Source organism: Nerophis ophidion, linkage group LG14, assembly GCF_033978795.1.
Source record: "Nerophis ophidion isolate RoL-2023_Sa linkage group LG14, RoL_Noph_v1.0, whole genome shotgun sequence".
Taxonomy (NCBI): domain Eukaryota; kingdom Metazoa; phylum Chordata; class Actinopteri; order Syngnathiformes; family Syngnathidae; genus Nerophis; species Nerophis ophidion.
In genome coordinates this window covers 33,999,496-34,022,239 of record NC_084624.1, presented here as the reverse complement: position 1 = coordinate 34,022,239, position 22,744 = coordinate 33,999,496, and the positions used below count along the sequence as shown (strand labels likewise).

The window sequence follows — 22,744 nt, the reverse complement described above, 5'->3', positions numbered from 1 at the left end:
CCCAAGTGTACAGAAGTTATAATAAAGTATCTCACACAAACTAAGTAAATTATACCCCTCATATTTCAGCAAGCATTTTTATTAGTCGTATTCTCAAGGAACAATACCATAGAAATAAATCAAATATATACTTCAGAGCAGTCAGTTCTTAGCTTGTGTTGCAGTAAATATTCACCCTATGCTGAAAATGAGTCAACGTACAGCCACTTTTATATTAATAGCTAGAAAGGGGCAACACGTCTAGCAAGACAATTGTGTCATAGAGCAGTGGTCCCCAACCTTTTTGTAGCTGCGGACCGGTCAACGCTTGATAATTTGACCTGCGGCCCGGGACAATTTTTTTTTTTCATGAAAAAGGGAGGTTTTTGGGGTTGGTGCACTAATTGTACGTGTATCTTGTGTTTTTTATGTTGATTTAATTTAGGAAATAAATAAAAAATTATTCAGCGGCCCGGTACCAATCGAGCCCGGTGGTTGGGGACCACTGTGTTAGAGTCCAGCATGGTGGTAGTGTCACCGTTTGGGGCTGCATGAGTGCTGCCAGTTAATTTAGAGGAAGATAAATTGTGAAGCTGAGCATGAAGCCCTCACTTGGGAAACTGGGCCTAAAAAAATGATAAGGAAACCAAACACTCATCCAAAATGACCAGTGTCTTGCCGAGAAAGGTTCTGGGGATGCAGTGGTTAAGTGTGTCTTCTCCAGAACTAAAACTAAATAAATACCAATGAAGCATCTTTAGGCGGAAGGTAGGTGAACGATCGCATTGTGTCAGCTCCATCAGTGACGTCATCATGGGGGAGTGGGAGAGCATAAGTCCAGTAAAAAAACAAGTTCCCTCTATATTGAAGCTTTTATCATATATAGCTGATGTATGACACCAACAACAAAGCAAATCATGTAGACTTTGTGGGAGCAAATAACGATTACATTGGGACAAATGATGGTCCAGAACCTTGTATTTTTTATCGTGAATATATAGAGGGTGAGCCACAAGTTTTAGAAACTCTGCTAAACAGATCCAACTTTAATGAAACGCTAAGCATCATGTAGCAGTATTGCTAAGTGCTAAACAAGAAATACAAACACAATAAAATGATTGCTTACTGTACAATGTATGGTCTCACTGTTATGACAACTGATAGGATGTTTATGTCTTCCCGTTTGGATGAATAACTAATTTTAATCCACACGAAGGGTTAAAAATAGCTGCTGCTGAGACTGACACTGTCCTATGTTGTAGTGTGTATGTCTCCATCTCCAGGTATTAACTGAATGTCATCCATCCAACCATTTTCTACCGCTTATTCCCTCTACCGCCACCTCATCGCAGGGCCAACACAGATAGACAGACAACATTCACACTCACATTATTACACTAGGGCCAATTTAGTGTTGCCAATCAACCTATCCCCAGGTGCATGTCTTTGGAGGTGGGAGGAAGCCGGAGTACCCGTAGGGAACCCACGCATTCACGGGGAGAACATGCAAACTCCACACAGAAAGATCCCGAACCTAGATTTGAACCTTAACTTAATGTCATAGATGAAAAACATACAGATTCAAGGCTAAATCGTCCTGTTACGAGAGGCATGATTTATAATCTCGAATAACTTGGACAAGCCGAGACGTGATGATGCGGGAGAAAAACGGCAGAAAACAAGACATCAATGCTGCAGTGTTGCATAAGCTTCTTCTTCTTTATAGTTTTACGGCAGTTTGCATTTTTATCTGTTGCATTACTGCCATGTTCAGTTTCATTTCATAATACCATTAAAGTGCAGCATAAACTATTGTTAGCTCTTGGTTTTCAAATGCTAAAAATACTTTAGCTCTCTTGTAGCGCTTATAATAGAATTTCTAATATTTGGGTAATATTCAGGTCACGAGATGAGGAGTATTGTTTGCAGGTTTAGGATAGTTATTTAGATGTTTGGATGTTATATTCCTGTTTTGATGAAGATTTACTCTAGAGCTGCAGCTATCAATTATTTATCCCGATTGATTAATCCAGTCGTCGAAGAAATCATATTTTTGCTTAAATTTTTTTTTTTGTCTTGTCCAGCTTTTCAGGCAGATCATATTTTTGATGTAGATGCCCATATCGGCTGTACAAATTTACTTTAAAAAAGAGAAGTGTGGGATACTTTTCTTGTTGCCTTATTTGTATTTTGACTTTATAAAATTGATTTATATTATTATTTGGTGCAGCAGGACTGGAGCAATATTTATGCTTAAGGTTTAATTATACATGTTAAGATGTGCCCTCAATTATTGCTTTTGGCCTAATTGCTTGTTTATTTTATTGACGGCTGACACGCACAACTGAAATGCGTCCGTGGTTGATTGTGGCAATTTGTGCATGCTAATTAAAACAGGTGCGCTCACAGCCCTTATGTGCTGTATCCGCATAAAGGAAGTTCTTGTCTCTCGTGCGTTTTTGATTATTATTACACGGTGCCGTTTAAATAGTGGTTTCGCCACGCAAATCTCCTGAGATGTTTTCAACCTGCCGACAATACATAAACAATATAAAAGACAAAACACCTAATAATGACAACAGTTTTACATTTTAAGAATGCAATACAGTTCTTTGCATTCATTGTTTGCAAAATTGTAATCAATGTTCATTTTGCCATCATAAAATGTCTTATGAGATGAAAGTGTGTGTGTGTGTGTGTGTGTGTGTGTGTGTGTGTGTGTGTGTGTGTGTGTGTGTGTGTGTGTGTGTGTGTGTGTGTGTGTGTGTGTGTGTGTGTGTGTGTGTGTGTGTGTGTGTGTATATATATATATATATATGTATATATGTATGTGTGTGTGTATATGGATTTGTATGTATATATATATATATATATACGTACATATGTATATATGTATGTGTGTGTGTATATAGATATGTATGTGTATATATATATATATATAAAATGTGTTTGTGTATGTATATATATATATGTATATATATATATATATATATATGTATATATATATATATATATATATGTATATATATATATATATATATATGTGTGGGAAAATCACAAGACTACTTCATCTCTACAGAACTGTTTCATGAGGGGTTCCCTCAATCATCAGGAGATCAAGATACATATATATATATATATATATATATATATATATAATTAGTTCGGAATATTGAAAGTAAAGATAAAACTATGTTACTAGTATCAAAAATAAAACATTAAGAACAGTTTTCATTATATCAAGGTTGCTAAAAATACTTTAGCTCTCTTGTAGCGCCTATGATAACAGAATTTCTAATATTCGGGTAATATTCAGGTCACGAGATGAAGAGTATTTGAAATGTGCAACTTCTTAATCAGAACCAATTTGGCTGACAGGGACTTGGTACACAAGTGCTACCACTGTGAATAAGGACTTGGAACTCTTACATTCTACATAAACTATAGTGGGTGCAATTGCAAGCTATCCAATTAGCATGTGGTTGCATGACTTGAATAACCTGAATAACTTTGCACGACTACTTTCGCATGGATACAAATGAAAGGTTAATTGAACACGACAGCTCGCATAGCATTGTTATTTTTCAACACTTTCTGGCGGCATTTGATGACTTTGTGGGAGTGAGAGAACCAATCCTGGTTATCATAATGAATAACATTTATTTTACTAACACAACTTTTGCGTTTACTTTTGATAATAGATGACTTACCTCGCTTCCGGACATCCCTCAATCGGATGCTTTGTTGACAGGTGCTGCAGCACTGAACTTGTGATATGCGAGTTCCACTTTGCAATGTTTGCATGCTACTGCGTTTTCTTTCGATTTTAGTTTGAAGTGTTCCCACAACTTAGACAACTTTTGTCACTTTTTAATTCCCTCGTTTTGCTATGGCTTTTGTCCACTGCTTTCTGCGGTGTCTGCCATTGCAAGTTAAGTTGGCGAAAAAGTTTTCTAAACTCAAGCGTATTTAAAAGAGCGGTGTTGTGCAGTGCAGTGGGCGCATGATCTGTGACGTAAACACGCTGTGCAACACCTAAACAGTCAGTGCGAAACGTGAGCTTCAGGCCATGTCCACAGGAACACAGAGCGTTTCAAAAACACATATTTGGGGTTAAAACAATCTCCATCCGCACTAGTGTGGTTTCAAAACTGTCTGTCTACACACAAACGCATACACCTGCTGTCATGCACATTTTGTCCAATCAGAAGCCAAAAAAGCAGCAATATCAGACTTGGTGGCATTACACCTCCTATTATGTTTATTTTTATCGAATTTACATGTACAATGATTTGTACATTATCTTTAAAACCTGCCTGCATGTACACACAGGATCCTGGCAACATTATTGAAGAGGGAATGCACGCCTGTACTGCTGAAACCCAAAACTCATAGATTTATAACATGTTCAGCAACATGCTGATGTATTACATGTGCTGTGAAGTCTTCATTATTTATAAAATCAGTGCGCACTAACGAAACCCTTTTGCATGTTTAGGTGCCTATATAAAGTGTACGGATATATATATATATATATATATGATCTTAATACATTTGCGTATATTAATATATATATACGAATGTGATATACTAATGTATAAATAGTTTGTATAAATAAAGGCGTATTTGTAAATATATTTTGGAGATTTGAAAATATATACAAATAAAATGTATGAATATAAAAATGTAACATACAAATAAATCAATAATTTGTATAAATAAACGTTTATTTGTAAACATATTTTTGAGATTTGAATATAAATATGCTTGATTTTGTATTTGTATTTGTATTGAATTTGCATTTGCTGATCGCTTTTTTGCTTTAGTGTCGATGAGACATTCCTACCACAAACCAGATGCACAAATAAATGTGACCTGAACAACCAGCAGAGAGCACTGCAGCCAGAGCAATCCGGGTCTCAGACATGGTCAAACACTGGCGAGCCAATCAGAGGCACTCTCGGGAGGGTATATATTTTCAAATCTCAAGAATATATTAACAAATACGCGGTTATTTATACAAATTATTTATTTATTTGTATATCACATTTGTATTTGTATATTTGTTAAAATATGCATATGTATTAGTATCCTATATAAATATATATATATATGTATATATATATATATATATATATATATATATATATATATATATATATTAGGGCTGGGCAACGATTAAACATTTTAATCGAAGTTAATCGCACTATTTTTCCGATTAATCGCAATCAACTGCATTGTACACACAAAGCCCAATAATGAATTCAAAAGTAGTGTGTAGTGCACCTTTATTGGAATATTCTCCCACACGAACAAAAGCGCCAAAACATTTGTTGTGCAAACACAATTTAAATCAGTCCTTGTTAAACAGTAGCAGTTAAATAGCATATTTTATGAAAATCAACTAAAAAAATGTAAATACAGACATTTAAGCTTATTGCCACTGCCAGGGTATTTAAGTTATCCTGTTTGTTATGGAAAATAGATATAATCTACATACAAATCGCTGAGCCACAATCATAACATCCGAACAGGCAATTTCTGAGGTAACAGCAGAAACATTTTTTTTTTTATCAGGGATCTTATCTTTAAAAAACCTATATTGTAGGTAGTGGGCTGTTTTAGGGAATTTTTGATCAAATTATCCGTAGTAGCAATATTAATAATGTTGTGTTTATTCTGCGTAGTGCACTTAAAATAATTATGACCATATCTAGGAATTGATATGATGGGAATTTTCCGATTGTTTGCTTGGTGCTTTGATAAACTGAACGCATATACATGGTACTATATTGTGATGTTATCAGCCAGGGAAGAAAAAGAACTACCCTACCCAGCATGCAACAGGAGTGACGAGCATGCGCGGTAGCCCGGTATAGGCATCTTGTATGTTGTGATATGCACGCTCTGAAAGCAAACGTTAAGAACTCAGCCAACACTCCTCGTCTGCATTATTAATGAATAGACAGACAACACATATACTCCGCTGCTTCACAGGCCGCTGGATGTAGCCGGCAAAGTATTCCCATGCTAGCTAGCAGGTCTAACAAGCACGCGTCATTCAGTCCAAAACGGCCCGATCTATTCACATCCAGAATTGTCTGGCGGTCGTAAGTGATCCCAGAGTGACCACGCTGTAAGCCAGCCATGAAATTTGCCGAATTGTCCGGTATTTTTGCCAAATGTTCCATCTTTACCAAGAGCCCCTCAGCGCCGAAGCCCATCCGGGCGACGCCATCTTATTAAGAGAAGGCGTTAACAAAATAAAAGCATGGAAACAACATACGCAAATGTGCGATAAAATAATGGTCGGCGTTAATAGATTGATGAATTAACTCGTAATTAACGCATTAATTTGCCCACCCCTAATATATATATATATATATATATATATATATATATATATATATATATATATATATATATATATATATATACCGTAAATTAATGTGAGACAATTCTACTTCCAAATGCGTGTACCGCTGCAAAACTCTTGTGGAATTATAAAGCCTTTTATCATGGATACAGTGATATATTACATGTGTAATGAAATGTATATTGTCTTTAACATCAGTACACACTACAAGGAGGACACTATTTTTTAGTTACTTGGTCGCTTTTTACGCTCAAGCATGGTCACGCTTGGCTCCATCTACAAAAATGGACGCAAGACACTAAGTTAACTTCATGATTTGTTGTTAAATGAGGACTAAAAACATAAAATAATGTTGCAGCTTTCCTATGACACACAGCAAAAAGTATTGCTTGTCAAATTCGTCCCACCAGTTGAAGGGTAGACAGCGATCGTATCCAAAAAAGCTGACTGTCTTTTGCCCTGGCGAGAGTTTCACAAAATCCAATTTGATGTGTCTTTTTATGAATATTGAGTAAAAATAGCTGCATGTTTACGTTCAAACATAGATTAGGTCCTCTTATAATGTGTTTAAAGCCAGCAAGACAGTGTTGCTGACCTTGTAAATGACAGCGTACAACAGTGACGTCATCACAAGTCTCCGTTTGTGCCTTGTACACGCGTACGCTGAGCGAAGAGTTTTGGATCTCTATACGTTGACCAGCATTCGTAAAAGTCAGCGTTTTGAAAGACAGAAGTTTGTGTCTGCGTGTGGACAAGAGGCCTAAACGCAGAGATAAGTATGTGTTTATTAAGTATCTGTGTTTGTGTGGACATGGCCTTAACGAGGCAAAATGACGTAAAAAAAAAAACAATTTAGCGAGGCCTTGAGGCAGCAAAAATTCCTCAAATATATTTTGTGATCGAATTACTCGGGTTACTCGAATAATCGTTTCAGCTCTAAATGACTCATACTTCTAGTGAGGAAAAAGGGGGTTGAAACCAAGCTTCTTTTCGTGTTTTTTTTTTTGTTTTTTTTTTGCTATTTCCGGGTCCAGATTGGCTGTCAAAGTGTACCAACTTGTCAGATTATGTTTTAATCATTTTACTATCCAAGTGGGAGGCATTATTTATGATATAGAGTAAATTTCCACGAGATCTGAGGTGAGAAAGCTGGTCACTACCCGATGATGTCAACATAGCCGTGGATAAGCTAGGTAACACTTTGTGATAGGCTGACCATAGGTCCTCTTTTCCCTGGACATGTCCTCTTTTGCGGGGGTGTTCGGGCGGGTTTTTTTAAATGCCTCAATTGTCTGGCATTTTGAATTAGAGTTGCGTGTATGTTTAATGTATGTCCAGGGTTAAGTTACCGTGTATATATATTACTCGAGTTGGTGAATTCTAGCTGTAAATATTGTAGCGGCTGGCTACGGGGTGTTAGCCAATGGCTTTGGCTGGGGGGCAGGACTTCCGGGGAAGAAAGGGATGTGACGCTGTTGACAGGAAGTGTTGGTTCGAGTTTTGCCGGGAAAGGTCTTTTTCTGTTTTAAATGACACTGCATAATTTTTTTTGATTTTTTTTACAGAAGCCTAAAATAATTGGCTCAGAAACACTACCTCTGTTTTTGTTGTTTTAGTTGTTTTAACTGATTTGTGAAATACCCTTCACCTATGGAGTATTCTCTGAGAACATCTGTTTTTGTTGGAAATGTTTTGAGGCATTATTTATATTTTTTTACATTAGAATGGTCCACTAGACTGAGAAGAGACATTTTAAAGAATGGACTGTTACCTGTTTTTTGTTTAAATATAATTAACCTGTTTTGAGGCATTATTTATGTGTATATTATATACAAGAGGTTCTTTTTGGGATTTCAGAATATGGTTAGCCTACTTTGTGATCATGGCACCGCCATAAATCATTTGTGTGTGTTGGCACTTAACCAAGTATTAGTAATAATTATTATAATATTAAAGTTACGGAATGTAAATGGAATATTGTTGGCACTTTTCGGATAGTTATTTTGAGGGCTTAATGGGCGGAATTGAGGACCTCCCATTGGCTCCATTGTAAGAGGACCTTTGTTTACAAGTTGGAATGTTTTTTTTTTGTTTGGTTTTTTAAATGCATCTTTCGTATTGTCTCACATAATGCTTGTGAACGGTACACAACATTTCAAAATAAGTGCAGTTTCTCTTTAAAGAGCCAGAACACATGACATGACATTGACAGCAATCAGCATGTGACTGCTTAGCTGAAAGTCCACACAGTTGTTATCTTAAAGAATCAATACATATTTATTTTTCTTTTTAGGTGAACACTTTAAAGGTGGCCCTGGAAGGAGTGGAGAAGGAGCGTGACTACTACTTCAGCAAACTGCGAGAGGTGGAGCTCCTGTGTCAGGAGCAGGGCGAGGATAATGCCCCTTTTGTCGACCGGCTAATGGAAGTGCTCTACGCTTCAGACGATCAGGTCGGTGTGAGTGGTGATGGTAAAAATTCAGTCTTGTTCACGCCCAGGAGCCTTCTTTAAATGATCTTTTTGTAGGAAAGAGCTGAGGAGCTGGCTGAAGGAGACGGACCAGATTTGGACCAGGAAGCCCACGAGGAAGCGCCAGATGATCAGCAGCCAGTAGAGGAACAGGACGAATACTGACCCCTCCTCATCGGTTACACTCTTCTAATTTAATTGAGAACTCTTCAAAAGATTGTTTTCTCCCATGGTTGAATTTTTTTGTTCTCTCAAAGACTGAGTACATCGAAGCAAGCTGCCGAAAGAGAATAACCTTTTTTTTTTCTACTCTTTTTTTTTTTTATCCCTCCACTCATGTTTTTCTGTGGCCAGCATCCATGCTCAGACCATCACGAAGACTGTCAGTGCAAACCTTTCATTAGATGTGACGACATGCTGAATTTCTAGACCAGTGCAAGTGTTAGCTTCCCTGCTTCCGTCCCTTTACGTAGTGCTAATATTATTTCTGTTGATTTTATACTGCATATCCACAATATTAACCATGAGATTGCAATAAGCAAAAGCCCAGAAAGGGCTCGTCGTAGCTCTTATTGAACCTCCTTTTCAACGTGTTGCACTGACATTTTGAGTGTATTGGACAATCTGTCCAGAGACCCTCACCATATTTATTATTATTATTGAGCCTAGGAATAGAGTCTCCATTGCGTCCTCATGAAGACAATACAGACAATGAATTGTGAATCAATTGTAGTACAAAGCCATTTTATTGCTCAGAACTCGTACGTGTTTGCAGCGACGTCACACAAACCTCAACGGTTTTAGTCTGAATATGCCATGAACTTTGATAAGGAGGATGCATTATTTTTTGGAAGTCTTAGCAATGCAACTTTTGAAGTTCAGCAGGAGCTTTTGTTCTGTTCTGATTTTTAGCAGTTAGTTTCTGGTGTTAACAAGTCGGTTCACTGAGTATTTTGTCACGCTATATTCCTGTAAGTAGTATAACCTTAAAATTGCATTAACCGGCCGTCATTAGTCATATATAATTGTGTAAATGAAAAAGGAATGTACAACATGTGCTGTCAATAATTAATGAACGGTAAATGTTTTCTTATTTTCTCTTCCACTCATTTATGCATTCCCCATGTTGCATGTTTGAATTTTATTTGTGAATAACTTGACCTTTTTACATATTTAATAAGAAAAAATAAGTATGTTTAGTGAGCTTTTTGTATGTTTCAATCCGCTATTTGAAAGTTGTTGAGATTCGGATGGATTTGCTGTAATAAAATGGTAAAAAGTTTGAGTCTAATGCTGTCATGTCAAAAGTGAATTAAATGCATACAATAGGTCAGTGGTTCTTAGCCAGGGTTCGATCAAACCCTAGGGGTTCGGTGATTTGACCTCAGGGGTTCGGCGGAGGTCAAAACACATCCGACTCATCGTGTAAATACAAACTTCTCCCTGTTGGCATATTACAGATACGGCAACAGCTGATTGATTTGCAGGTGTGTAATTAGTTGTGAGTTTATGCACTGTCTTAGTTTTGTTGTTTGAACAAGGTGATGTTCATGCACGGTTCATTTTGTGCACCAGTAAAAAAAACCTGGTAACACTTTAGTATAGGGAACATATTCACCATTAATTAGTTGCTTATTAACATGCAAATTAGTCACATATTGGCTCTTAACTAGTCATTAAGTACTAATTAATGACTTATTCGGCATGGCCTTATTATAACTCTAACCCTACCCCCAACCCTAACCAAATAACTCTAAATTAAGTCTTTATTACTTAGAATATGTTCCCCTACTGTTCAAAAAACTCTAAATTAAGTCTTTGTTACTTAGAATTTGTTCCCCATACTAAAGTGTTACCAAAAACATACAACTTTGTCTTGAATTAAAAAAAAACTAAAAACTTTATTTTTCACTAATGCACTTTTTATGAAAATGTTAAAAAACAAGGGCCTCATATTTTACGTTGAAGAATCTAAGCAAAAGTGACAGGCAACAAGATGACGCTACTGTAAATGTACAAGTGGGGCACGGGCGGGTACAGCCGCTCCACGCCGGAGGATAAATCAAACGCATATCCTTTGCTTTTCCGGTAAGCAAATCAAAGTTTACATTTATCTTAAATCCCAAACTAAGTGATAGCAAGCGATAATCTCAGTTTCACACATTTAGAGGTGTATTATGTCGTGTGAAAATGCGAATGGAGTAGTCTCCAGTTTGGGCGAAACGTTACATTCAAAACATGTCTTCCCGAAAGGTAAGAAAAAAGGCTTGCTATCGTTGCTAATAAGCTAGCTTTGCCTCATAATGCGAACCTAGCTTCTCCACTTCTGCTCAGCTTAGTCAAAGTTCACACTTACAGGAAGACACATACAGGATTTCTTCTTATGTGTGCTTTTCTACAGCGTAAAAAGTGCTCCAAAGATTTAAAATGCGTCCTCTTTCCGGATCATATTGAAAGTGGGCTCCGAGGAGTTAGAAAACCATCGGTACTTTCGTCATCATTCTCCGCCAGGAGCTGGGACAAATGCGGAGATAGTTTTTTGGGCTCTCCACTCATAAAGGTGAAATAAAAACAAAGCAACATATTCATCCTGTATTTTCAGTCATTTAAATGGGTATTATTCCACTTGTGGTGGTAGGAGGATGTGAAGACATCAGGAAGAAAACTGTCTGCAGTGCGGAGGTTGGCACATCCGCCACATTCAGGTAAATGGCACACCTGCTCCAGATGGTTTCATAACAATACACAGTTGGGTAATATTGATGTGGTTGACAGTAGGGTAGGACTGCACTGCACTGAGAGCCCATACACACCCTATCTTGTATAATAATGTCTCTGACATTGTCATATAATACATCAGCTTCAGTGAGGACATGTGTGTGCAGACCAGGACCTACTGCACATAAAACAACAGGCCCTGGTTTACACTCCATTTTAGGAACCCGATTCATGCCAAGGAGGGTGCCTAGGTTAGTGGGAGCTGGGTTCTGGTCAAGCAGACCAGGAACAAACTGGCAAAGGGGATCAGGGTAGCTAATAAAATTCAGACGCTAAAACTGCTTTTTAGTTATCGACCCATAAGCAGTTTGGAAAGGCCTGCAAGAGGTATATATATACATATATATATATATTAGGAGTGTAGGAAAAAATCGATTCGAATACGAATCGCGATTCTCACGTTGTGCGGTTCAGAATCGATTCTCTTTTTTTTTTTTTTAAATCGATTTTTACATTTTTTTTTTTTTTTTATCAATCCAACAAACCAATACACAGCAATACCATAACAATGCAATCAAATTCCAAAACCAAACCTGATCCAGCAACACAAAACTGCAATAAACAGAGCAATTGAGAGAAGACACAAACACGACACAGAACAAACCAAAAGTAGTGAAACAAAAATGAATATTATCAACAACAGTATCAATATTAGTTATAATTTCAGCATAGCAGTGATTAAACATCCCTCATTGACATTATCATTAGACATTTATAAAAATAAAAGAGCAATAGTGTCACAGTGGTTTACACTTGCATCGCATCTCATAAGCTTGACAACACACTGTGTCCAATGTTTTCACAAAGATAAAATAAGTCATATTTTTGTTTCATTTAATATTTAAAACAATTTTACATTATTGCAATCAGTTGATAAAAAATTGTCCTTTTACAATTATATAAAAACTTTTTTTTTTAAATCTCTGCTAGCATGTCAGCAGACATGGGTGGATCCTGCTGAAATCCTATGTATTGAATGAATACAGAAACATTTTGAATCAGAAAAATATAGTTTTTGAATCGAGAATCGCGTTGAATCGAAAAAATCGATATATAATCGAATCGCGACCCCAAGAATCGATATTGAATCGAATCGTGGGACACCCAAAGATTCGCAGCCCTAATAATATATATATATATATATATATATATATATATATATATATATATATATATATATATATATATATATATATATATATATATATATATATATATATATATATATAGTCAAAGTTTCTATTTCTATGATATACAGTGCTCAATACCGGGGTAGAGCGGAATATACGCTAGGTCAGGAAAAAACACTGAGGCTATATCATCCCTACAAGCCTGTTTTGCATGTTTTCCTTAATATTTACAATATATACATACACACATATATCACACATATATATATATATATATATATATATATATATATATATATATATATATACACATACACACGTGTATTTATATATATATATATATATATATATATATATACATATATATGAAGGTGTGGGGAAAAAATCACAAGACTACTTCATCTCTACAGATCTGTTTCATGAGGGGTTCCCTCAATCATCAGGAGAAAAAAAAAAAAAAAAAAATCTCCTGATGATTGAGGGAACCCCTCATGAAACAGATCTGTAGAGATGAAGTAGTCTTGTGATTTTTTCCCACACCTACATATTGCGCTCTACCACGGTATCGAGCACTATTCTCTGGATAATCCAATCAAGACATATATATATATATATATATATATATATATATATATACACACACACACACACACGTGCATTAGGTCAGGAAAAAACACTTTACGGGAAGAACATGCTGTGACCGCCCATGACTTTTTACTTGTTAATGGACGAAGGATGTAACAGTAAATGGTATAATGATAATTTGTGATGGGTAGTAATACCGTTGAATTTTTTAATTACCAGAGAACCGTCATTTATTAATGCATTTTCGGCAACACGAAGTCAGGTGCATGCGCTCTAGCGGTGTTTGACTGGATTATCATGGCGCACCGACGATACCGACTTTGCTGCGGAGATTTCCCCTAGGAGTAAACGGAGCCAAGCGTTTGGTTTAACGTAATTTTCCCTCACTTCCCGCTGTGCGTTTAAGAGGGCGCTGCTGTGTTTGGATGGAGACAGGTGTGGACAATATTGGAGACACTTGTCCCCACACTAAAAGTATACAGCGAAGGAGAAAACTATTTGTTTTGCAGACGGCGATGTGTTGTGAACGTTGTCACAACTTGTTTATAAAGTCTTTACTTTGTTTACTGGGATGCTCACTCGTCCTTTATTTAACTACAAACTGTATCAGTGTTCAAATAACATCAATACTGGTTAAATGTTTTGTCATCTCATCGAATTGAACGCAGACTGTGAAGATTGTTTATTCGATGTTAGAGGGATCACTCCAGGTTTTTTATCTAGCCAAACTGTTGGACTGAAACACTAGGGAGGCGTTGGAGAAGGACAAAGCTTGTTTATTTGACTATATTTTCATTAGCCAAACTGCTTTGTTTTTTATTTTGATATCAAAGTGTAAACACCATGTTTTTTACAATAAGTTGTTACTTAAAACAATCATTCATGTGACACATAATTTTGTTAATGTTTTATTGTGTGTAGTTAATTCCTATACGACATATTTCTGCTCAAACTCATAATGGATCTGTCCCGATACAGCTTCTGCATATAAATGTACATAACTTAAAACAAATAAATGAATAAAAACTCTGTCTGTCAAAATGTAAAAATAGAGATAAAGGCATCATGTAATGACAAAAAGCTGACAAGTTGATGTTATTAAAGAGTAAAAAAAACAGATATATAGTTTGGCAGTATTTAGTTTGCATCCTATGACAGTTTCACGCTGTTAATCACCGAGCTCCTTAGACCGATCCATTCTTTCACAAATGTTTGTAGAAACAGTCTTCATGCCTAAGTGCTTGATTTTATACACCTGTGGCCTGGCCAAGTATGTGCATATATACACGTGTGTGTGTGTGTGTGTGTGTTTGTGCGAGCGTATATATATATATATATATATATATTAGGGGTGTAACTGTACGTGTATTTGTATTGAACCGTTTCGGTACTGGGGTTTCGGTTCGGTATGGGGGTGTACCGAACGAGTTTCAAAGCTAAAGTCCTAACAAGCTGCTTTGCTACTTCTGCCTCTGTCCAAGCACCCAGCATTGTCCCACCCACACAACCATCTGATTGGTTACATACAAAGCGATAACAGCCAATCAGCAGTGCATATTCAGAGCGGTAACAGCCAATCAGCAGTGCTTATTCAGAGCGCATGTAGTAAATGCTTCAGTGTCGAGCAGATAGGTATTTAGCAGGTGAGCATAAGGCAGCATACTCTCCCCAAATTATAAAAAAACACCTCCCAGTCAACTACTACTAACATCACTATAAGCCCGTTGACCTTCTAGAAACTTAAACTGCAGCTCAGCTCGCTCGCAGTCCTGGCTTGAGGTGAAGAATAATTAGCTTTTAGCGTAACGTTAGCTCATTTTGGTGCGTGCTTGTTTGGGGCAGCAAAGCCCTGTCTCTGTTATTTCACTTGAACTCCATGGTGTTCAGGGATGAATAGTCTCTCCTATTGCTACTGTACTATTTTTTCAGCAATAGTGACATTACAGTATTTTATATGTAAGTAGTAAAACCTTAAAGTCACATCTTAAGTGCACAGGAAGCCAGTGTAGGTGAGCCAGTATAGGCGTAATATGATCAAACTTTCTTGTTCTTGTCAAAAGTCTAGCAGCCGCATTTTGCTCCAACTGTAATATTTTAATGCTAGACATGGGGAGACCCAAAAATAATACGTTACAGTAATCGAGACGAGACCTAGCAAACGCATGGATAATGATATGTATATGTATGTATGTGTGTGTGTGTGTGTGTATATATGTGTGTGTGTGTGTATATATATATATATATATATATATATATATATATGTGTGTGTATGTGTGTATATATATATATATATATATATATGTGTGTATAATTTTGCTGCAGTCACATTTGAAAAGATCAGATTCCAACTGGATTCCGACTACCTCCTGATGTGGCTAAAAGCTGATGTGAAAAGATCCGATTTGAAACACTTTGGAGCATTTAGACTGGCTAAAAATATTTGATCCGTGTCACTTAAGGCCAAAAAAATAATATTTGGTGTGCAGTGTTAACAAGGCCCAAGGATGCAGATGACACCACCGTCGGATCGGTCTCATACAGGATAGCGAGGAGTCTGCCTATAGACAATAAACGGAACGGGTTACTCTCTGGTGCAGTCAAAACAATCTGGAGCTGAACTTGCTCAAGACTGTAGGGAGATGACAGTGGACTTCAGGAGAAGCACACACCACTTCTCACCATTCTGAACAGCACAGTGTCACAGTTTGGACTCTTTCAGGTTCCTGGGATCCACAATCTCCTGAGATCTGATGTGGCGTTCCCACATAGACAGAATCTGAAAAAAGGCACACCAGAAGATATACTGTCTGTGTCAGCTCCAGAAGTTAAACATGCCCAAAGAACTGGTGATCATGTTCCACACATCCATCATTCAATTTGTCCTCTGCACCTCCATGACTGTTTGGTTTGGTTCTTCAACCAAGCTGGTCAGACACCGACTCAACAGACAATTAAGACTGCAGATAAGATCTTCAGTGTCGACCTTCCTCTATCCAGTACTTCTATCGGTCCAGGGTCAGGAAATGGGCAGGGAGCATCACTGCTAACTCTTCACACCCTAGTTACAAACTGTTCCAACTCCTCCCCTCTGGCAGGCAATCACAATACGCCAAATCAACCCTTCATACGAACAGTTTCAATCACTGTGAAATAACTCTGAAACTAATCTTTCCGTGAATGTACAAATTTGTGTTCACGTCAACGTTTTTTTGCCTTGATCTATTCACCACTGCATTATTATTTATTAGCCTTGCACATGTTAGTTATTTAAGTACTTGTTTATATTTTGAGTTAATCATTAATATTGTTTACATTGAACAAGAAAGTATAGTCTAGTAAGTAACATTCCTTGTGTGTTTAAAATACTTGACCAACAAAGCTGATTTTGATCAACATGCTACCTCAGTCATTATCTTTATAAAGTTAGTGTTGTGGATAAATTATCTGATTGTTTTATCATTTCAACATAGCTTTATTCTCTTCCTATTGAACCATTTTATTCTATTTGTAGAACAGCGCAATGAGGACCCAGTTCACATTGCATGGAGCTCCAGTGAGAGTGGCCAGTCTGACAATGATGGCACCCAGCATGACGAGCCTTGGACTGCAAGAAGACCCGTGGCTCCCTTTCAGACGTACACCAAATCACTGCTCATGCTCAGCACTGATAAAGGTAAACTGAGTAACTGAAAGTTTTTCGGTTCAGCTTTGTGTTCCTCACAGTCGTTTTTATACCAAGTACCACCGTTTTGGCTACCTCTGCTATACCATCACTGTTTAGTTTAAAATATGTGGCTTGTAAGCCTTGTGGCATATGTAGTGAGGTAAACATTCATTTGAATCCAATTTTAGCTAATATTTGATTAATACGTGTTATTTGTACAATCATTTTAAATACATGTATCTCTAATATAAATTATATAACGACAAATACTTGACAGAACCTGCATACTTGCAGCAGTTAATAATCTGTCAAAAGTGGACCATGCAACAAATTTGCTTTTGTTTTTTAATGATTATCATTACAAAAGTCTTCCCTGGCTATGATTAGTCACACCATTTGCGTCTCCACCCTAGACGACCCACCTGTTATAGAGACTGATAGCGATCGGGACGGCGATGACTTTGAAAAAGACACCGGGCAACAAATCTCTGACTGCGAGTCGGCGTCTTGTGACAACGAACCTGAACACCATCCGGTTAACCCTACAGATGTGAGTAAAAAGCATCCATTTGTACCACATAATGTAAAATGCATGAATGTCACAGTTATGTTCATGCATGACCAGTAGATGGGGCTATAAACCTTCTTAAACTCTTGACTAATGCATACCACTGTACAGTATATACATGTATGTAACATTAAATACCCCTTTAAATACCAAAAAAGCTCATTACAAATACTCTGTATTTAACTTATACATCAATAATAAAGTTAACCATTATGTTTATTGAGTATATATCTGAAAACTGAGCGATATTATTGTTATAGGACAAGAGTAACTAATGTTATGCCAGTGTTTTGAGTCCATATGGGAGCAGTGTTTTTAATATTTGTGTTAACTATATTAGTACTGGCTTAGTAGTTTATTCTGTTCTTAGCAGTTATTCCACTAGATGGAGTACTGTAGTCATTATTCCAAAGTCTTACACAAACAGGATCAAACCAGACTGCCTTACAGTGTGCACTTTCTAGAACCTCTGGTTGTGTTCCAGACTGTCAAAGTTCACAAGCTGAATTTGCAATAAAATGCTGGCCGGCACGTATCCAAAACAGTCGAGATTTATCCTGCATGGTCAATGTTTTTGAGATGATCAGTAGAAAGGAATGAAGAAAACGACAGTGAAGTAGTCCAGCTGTGTTATTGGTAATTAAACATTTCAACCTTTCTATTTTCTCTTAATTGATGAAGACATGTACAAGGGATGTAGAATACAGTGGAGAAATGGTGTAACTGTATAAAACGCTGGGTGCAAAGGTGTGCACACCAGAGCCCAGACCTAAAGCCAATTCAAAATCAGTGAGGTCCACTGTATAAGAGAAATAGAAAAATCTGCTTTTACCAGCATTTATGTCACTGCATGCTGCACGTCGGTATTATTGTCCCCATGCCAAGGATAGACAAAAAAAGTACTTTACCTTACTTTCTCTTTTGTTTCCTCAAAACAAATCATAATGCTGCAATGTCCCCATTTTCTCCGTTGAAGTTTAGCGGCTAATCAAACTCCGTAATGACCCAGAAATGGACAAATACATGGAAATATTTGTTTTATAGACATGGACAGGCTGTAAGGAATTGACACAAGAAGAAATAGACTGAATTTCCAGTGGCAAGAGTCTCGGCTGTGCCGGCTCAGTAGAAGGCTTTCCAAAACAATCTGTCCTAGAATGCCCTCATCAGTACTTCCAACAATCACTGACGTTTAGGGGTATAACAATATGAATATTTCATATCATGGTTATCACGACCATTATTATCACAGTTAGTATTATCTCAGTATTGTTGAATGTGCTCAAAAAGCATATACACACTGAAATCTTTTGACCAAGTTTTTTTTTAAAGAATAAAAATACACACTGTTACAAAAGCAACTATTGTGCATGTTTTTGTGTTTCTTATACTTCAGTGATAATGTTTTCATCTTAATATTGTATCTGTTTCAATGGCTTTCGCACTTTAATATTTATTTAAATGAAAAGTGTGTAACAATTAAAACGTATTATTAATCATTGGTTATTTCTGACTGGCGTTGTGGCATCCTGTTTTGTTTGGCGGTCTTTGAACGCACCGTAAAAACACCTTCTCATATTCCTCTGTGTATAGAACATTCACTCTGTTTTAAGAGAGCACAGCTTGTGGGCTGCTTTTGCATACTTGAAAAGTTAAATTGCTCAGACAGCAATGTGTTTATATGAGTTTAGATTGAGGTATGTCATTTAATAATGAGGAAATATTTTAATGTTTCCGGTTTTCATGTTGGCATTTAATCTTGTTAGCTGGCGCCAGTCAGCCTGTGACTTATCAATCACATGTTTTCGATAATTTTGAGTTGAGTTTGTGTTTATTTCGAACCTGCATGCATACAACATGATACATCACAATTTCCAGTTTCTCTATTCAACATGTTTGAAAGGAGTAGGAAGAAGCAGAGGTTATTTAATCGTACCCCTTTTCCTTTACATAGCAGTTGCTAACACTTTTGTTCACTTCCTGTTCTCAATTTATTCACAATATACTACATAAGTAATAACATAAAAAATAATAATAATCAGTGAAGTAAGTTATATTTCATATTGTGAGATTAGTAAGATTATCTAGAAAATTAATGGATGGATGAAATACATTCCGAATGTTCATCATGGTTCTTCTTCTTTGTACCTTGTAAACACTTTAAGTTTGAAGAGTTTCTTGAATTGGATCATATAAGTAGATTGTTTGATTTCTTTGCTGAATCCATTACATACATTAATTCCACATACTGATATACTGAAGGTGTTAATTTTTGTACGTGCGAACAAATGTAAAATTTTTCTCCAAGATTATATTCCTCCCCTTTTGTTGAGAAGAATTGTTGAAAATTATTGGGTAACATTATGTAGTTTGCTTTGTGCATTATTTTAGCTGTTTGCAAATTCGTGAAATTTCAGTATTTTGATTTAAAATGGGAAAACCAACCGTCGTGGGTTTCACCACAGTTATCATTAATGCCATTTATCGTTACATCCCTAGTAACGTCACTGTTGAAAAATACTCCAAAACCCAGCAGGCAGAGTAATTCACAACTGTGTGCAAGCTCAAATCCAAATGCATGAACCTATTGATTTGATGCCTCAGCATTGTTTAGCATGAGTTGCCAACTTTTTAACAAAATTTACAAGTCAGAAAAGACAAAATTCATCATAGGTCTCCTCTAAGCGCTACGCTTGACAATGAGTTCACTTGAGAGCCTCTTTGGCTTATTTGCTAGCACTGTTTAACTTAGTTGCTGCTATTTTAACAGAATTGTGTTCACTTTCAGTCTCCTATATATATTTCAATGGAGTTGGGCCTCTGAACAATGGAGTCCTGGATTGTTCACAGGTGCAATGTTTGTCAAAGGCTGGGGAGGCGTGACGAGAATGTGCAAGGAGTGCCGTGGTGCACAAGATTATGGCAGCACACAGCGTTTTGAAGCTGCATGTAATTGATCAGCCAGAATAGGACAAATTAGTGAAGTGATGTGGTTGTTGTGGTGTGGAGCGCCTGCCATACGGAGGATCTTTGACTAGCGGTTTTGCAGTGGATCCACAAGAACAGCAGAGCACTCCTACAATATGGAGGATTTTTAACTTTTTTTTAGCAGTGTGTCCGTGGATAACAGCAAAACGGTCCTTAACTTACAAAACTCAAAACCAGTGAAGTTGGCACATTGTGTAATTCGTAAATAAAAACAGGATACAATGATTTGCAAATCTTTTCAATCTATATTCAATTGAAAAGACTGCAAAGACAATATATTGAATGTTCGAACTGAGAAACAAATGTTTTTTTTTTAAATAATCATTACCTTAAAATTTAATGGCAGCAACACATTGCAAAAAAGTTGGCGCAGGGGCATTTTTACCACTGTGTTACATGGCCTTTCCTTTTAACAAACCTCAGTAGACATTTGGGAACTGAGGAGACCAATTTTTTAAGCGTTTCATGTGGAATTATTTCCCATTCTTGCTTGATGTACAGCTTAAATTGTTCAACAGTCCAGGGTCTCCGTTGTAGTATTTTAGGCTTCATATTGCGCCACACATTTTCAATGGGAGACAGGTCTGTACTACAGGCAGGCCAGTCTAGTACCCGCACTCTTTTACTATGAAGCCACGCCGTTGTAACACGTGGCTTGGCATTGTTTTGCTAAAATAAGCACGGGCGTCCATGATAACGTTGCTTGGATGGCAACATATGTTGCTCCAAAATCTGTTTGTTCCTTTTAGCATTAATGGTGCCTTCACAGATGTGTAAGTTACCCATGCCTTGGGCACTAATACTCCCCCATACCATCTCAGATACTGGCTTTTGAACTTTGCGCTTATAAGAGTCCGAATGGTTCTTTTCGTCTTTGTTCCGGAGGACGCAACATCCATAGTTTCCAAAAACTATTTAAAATGTGGACTCATCAGACCACAGAACACATTTCCACTTTACACCAGTTCATCTTAGATGAGCTCGGGCCCAGCGAAGCCAGCGGCGTTTCTGGGTGTTGTTGATAAATGGCTTTCGCTTTGCATAGTAGAGTTTTAACTTGCACTTACAGGTGTAGCGACGAACTGTAGTTACTGACAGTGATTTTCTGAAATGTTCCTGAGCCCATGCGGTGATACCCTTTACACACTGATGTCACTTTTAGATGCAGTCCCGCCTGAGGGATCGAAGGTCCGTAATATCATCGCTTACGTACAGTTATTTCTCCAGATTCTTTGAACCTTTTGATGATATGGCATCAAATTCCAAATTAGCTAATATTTGCTAAAAATAACAGTTTTTCAGTTCGAACGTTAAGTATCTTGTCTTTGCTATCTATTCAATTGAATATAGGTTGAAAAGGATTGGCAAATCATTGGATTTTGTTTTTATTTACGATTAACACAACATGCCAATTTCACTGGTTTTGGGGTTTGTACTATTTAATCTGTTTTGCCAAATAGAGTACGTAGTTATTTTAATTGTGGCCTATATCTGCACAATCTTAAAAAAGACTGCAGCATTATTAAAAGTAATTATCAAGTTCAGAGGCAAGTGGATAACGATAGGACCGAAGTAGAGCGACTTGTGAGGAAGTATTTGAACTACATGTCGAAAGGAAATGCGTCGACAGATTAGCATCCCTCCCGCAGACACTCTGCTACTTCCTCTTGTCACACTCTTTTTTTTGCTGCTATCAGCTCTCTGTGGGTATGAAATATATGAAATATAACATATCATCTATATGGAGGCTTGTAGTCTGAGTTGTAAAGTCAGGTTAAGGAAATGCAATAAAGTGTGAGCATCCTGTTTTGATGATATGCTATGGAATGGATCATTTGCAAATATTTACAGTTCTTATAAGGCATGCTTTTCATCCAGTTTCTGACTTGATTCCAATCTGTTTGTTCTACAAGTGGAGAATAATGCAGCTGTTTGGTTCATCTAGTTCCAGTGTTTACTGGAAATCCACTTGGACCCTGCCAATCCTAAATCAAACCTGATCCAATGGGATGCGGACGGACAGTTCCCCATCCGAAGTTTATTATTCCAGATAAATGTGCGGCTAACTCACTACACCAAAGACTGCCAGATCGCTGTGTTATTGTACTTGCGCTGGAAGTGGATAGGAGGAGCTGTGAGGGCAGTGTTGCATTTCAAGGACCACTTCCCAGATGAGGCTTGCTGGCTCACTCCAAGCCACCAAAA

General features: G+C 37.1%; 2 protein-coding genes and 1 long non-coding RNA gene across 7 annotated transcripts in view; 2 read left to right on the top strand and 1 right to left on the bottom strand.

The window, feature by feature from the left end:
- The window catches only part of mapre2 (microtubule-associated protein, RP/EB family, member 2), a 38,627-nt gene extending 28,511 nt beyond the window's left edge, over positions 1-10,116 (top strand). For all 3 annotated transcript variants that reach the window (XM_061920491.1, XM_061920492.1, XM_061920490.1), the window contains 2 exons: positions 8,649-8,807; positions 8,883-10,116. In XM_061920491.1, coding sequence (XP_061776475.1) covers positions 8,649-8,807; positions 8,883-8,990 — 267 coding nt within the window. In that variant the 3' untranslated portion in view covers positions 8,991-10,116. The remainder of the gene's footprint in view (positions 1-8,648; positions 8,808-8,882) is intronic.
- Positions 10,117-10,861: 745 nt separating this feature from the next.
- spidr (scaffold protein involved in DNA repair) overlaps positions 10,862-22,744 on the top strand; it is a 71,664-nt gene continuing 59,781 nt past the window's right edge. For all 3 annotated transcript variants that reach the window (XM_061920489.1, XM_061920488.1, XM_061920487.1), the window contains exons 1-5: positions 10,862-11,078; positions 11,227-11,385; positions 11,464-11,530; positions 16,831-16,992; positions 17,397-17,533. In XM_061920489.1, coding sequence (XP_061776473.1) covers positions 11,064-11,078; positions 11,227-11,385; positions 11,464-11,530; positions 16,831-16,992; positions 17,397-17,533 — 540 coding nt within the window. In that variant the 5' untranslated portion in view covers positions 10,862-11,063. The remainder of the gene's footprint in view (positions 11,079-11,226; positions 11,386-11,463; positions 11,531-16,830; positions 16,993-17,396; positions 17,534-22,744) is intronic.
- LOC133568513 (uncharacterized) lies at positions 13,834-18,769 on the bottom strand. The gene is made up of 3 exons (XR_009809615.1): positions 18,460-18,769; positions 15,999-16,095; positions 13,834-15,877 (listed from the first exon to the last, which is right to left on the bottom strand). It is a non-coding gene; the product is annotated as an uncharacterized LOC133568513 (long non-coding RNA).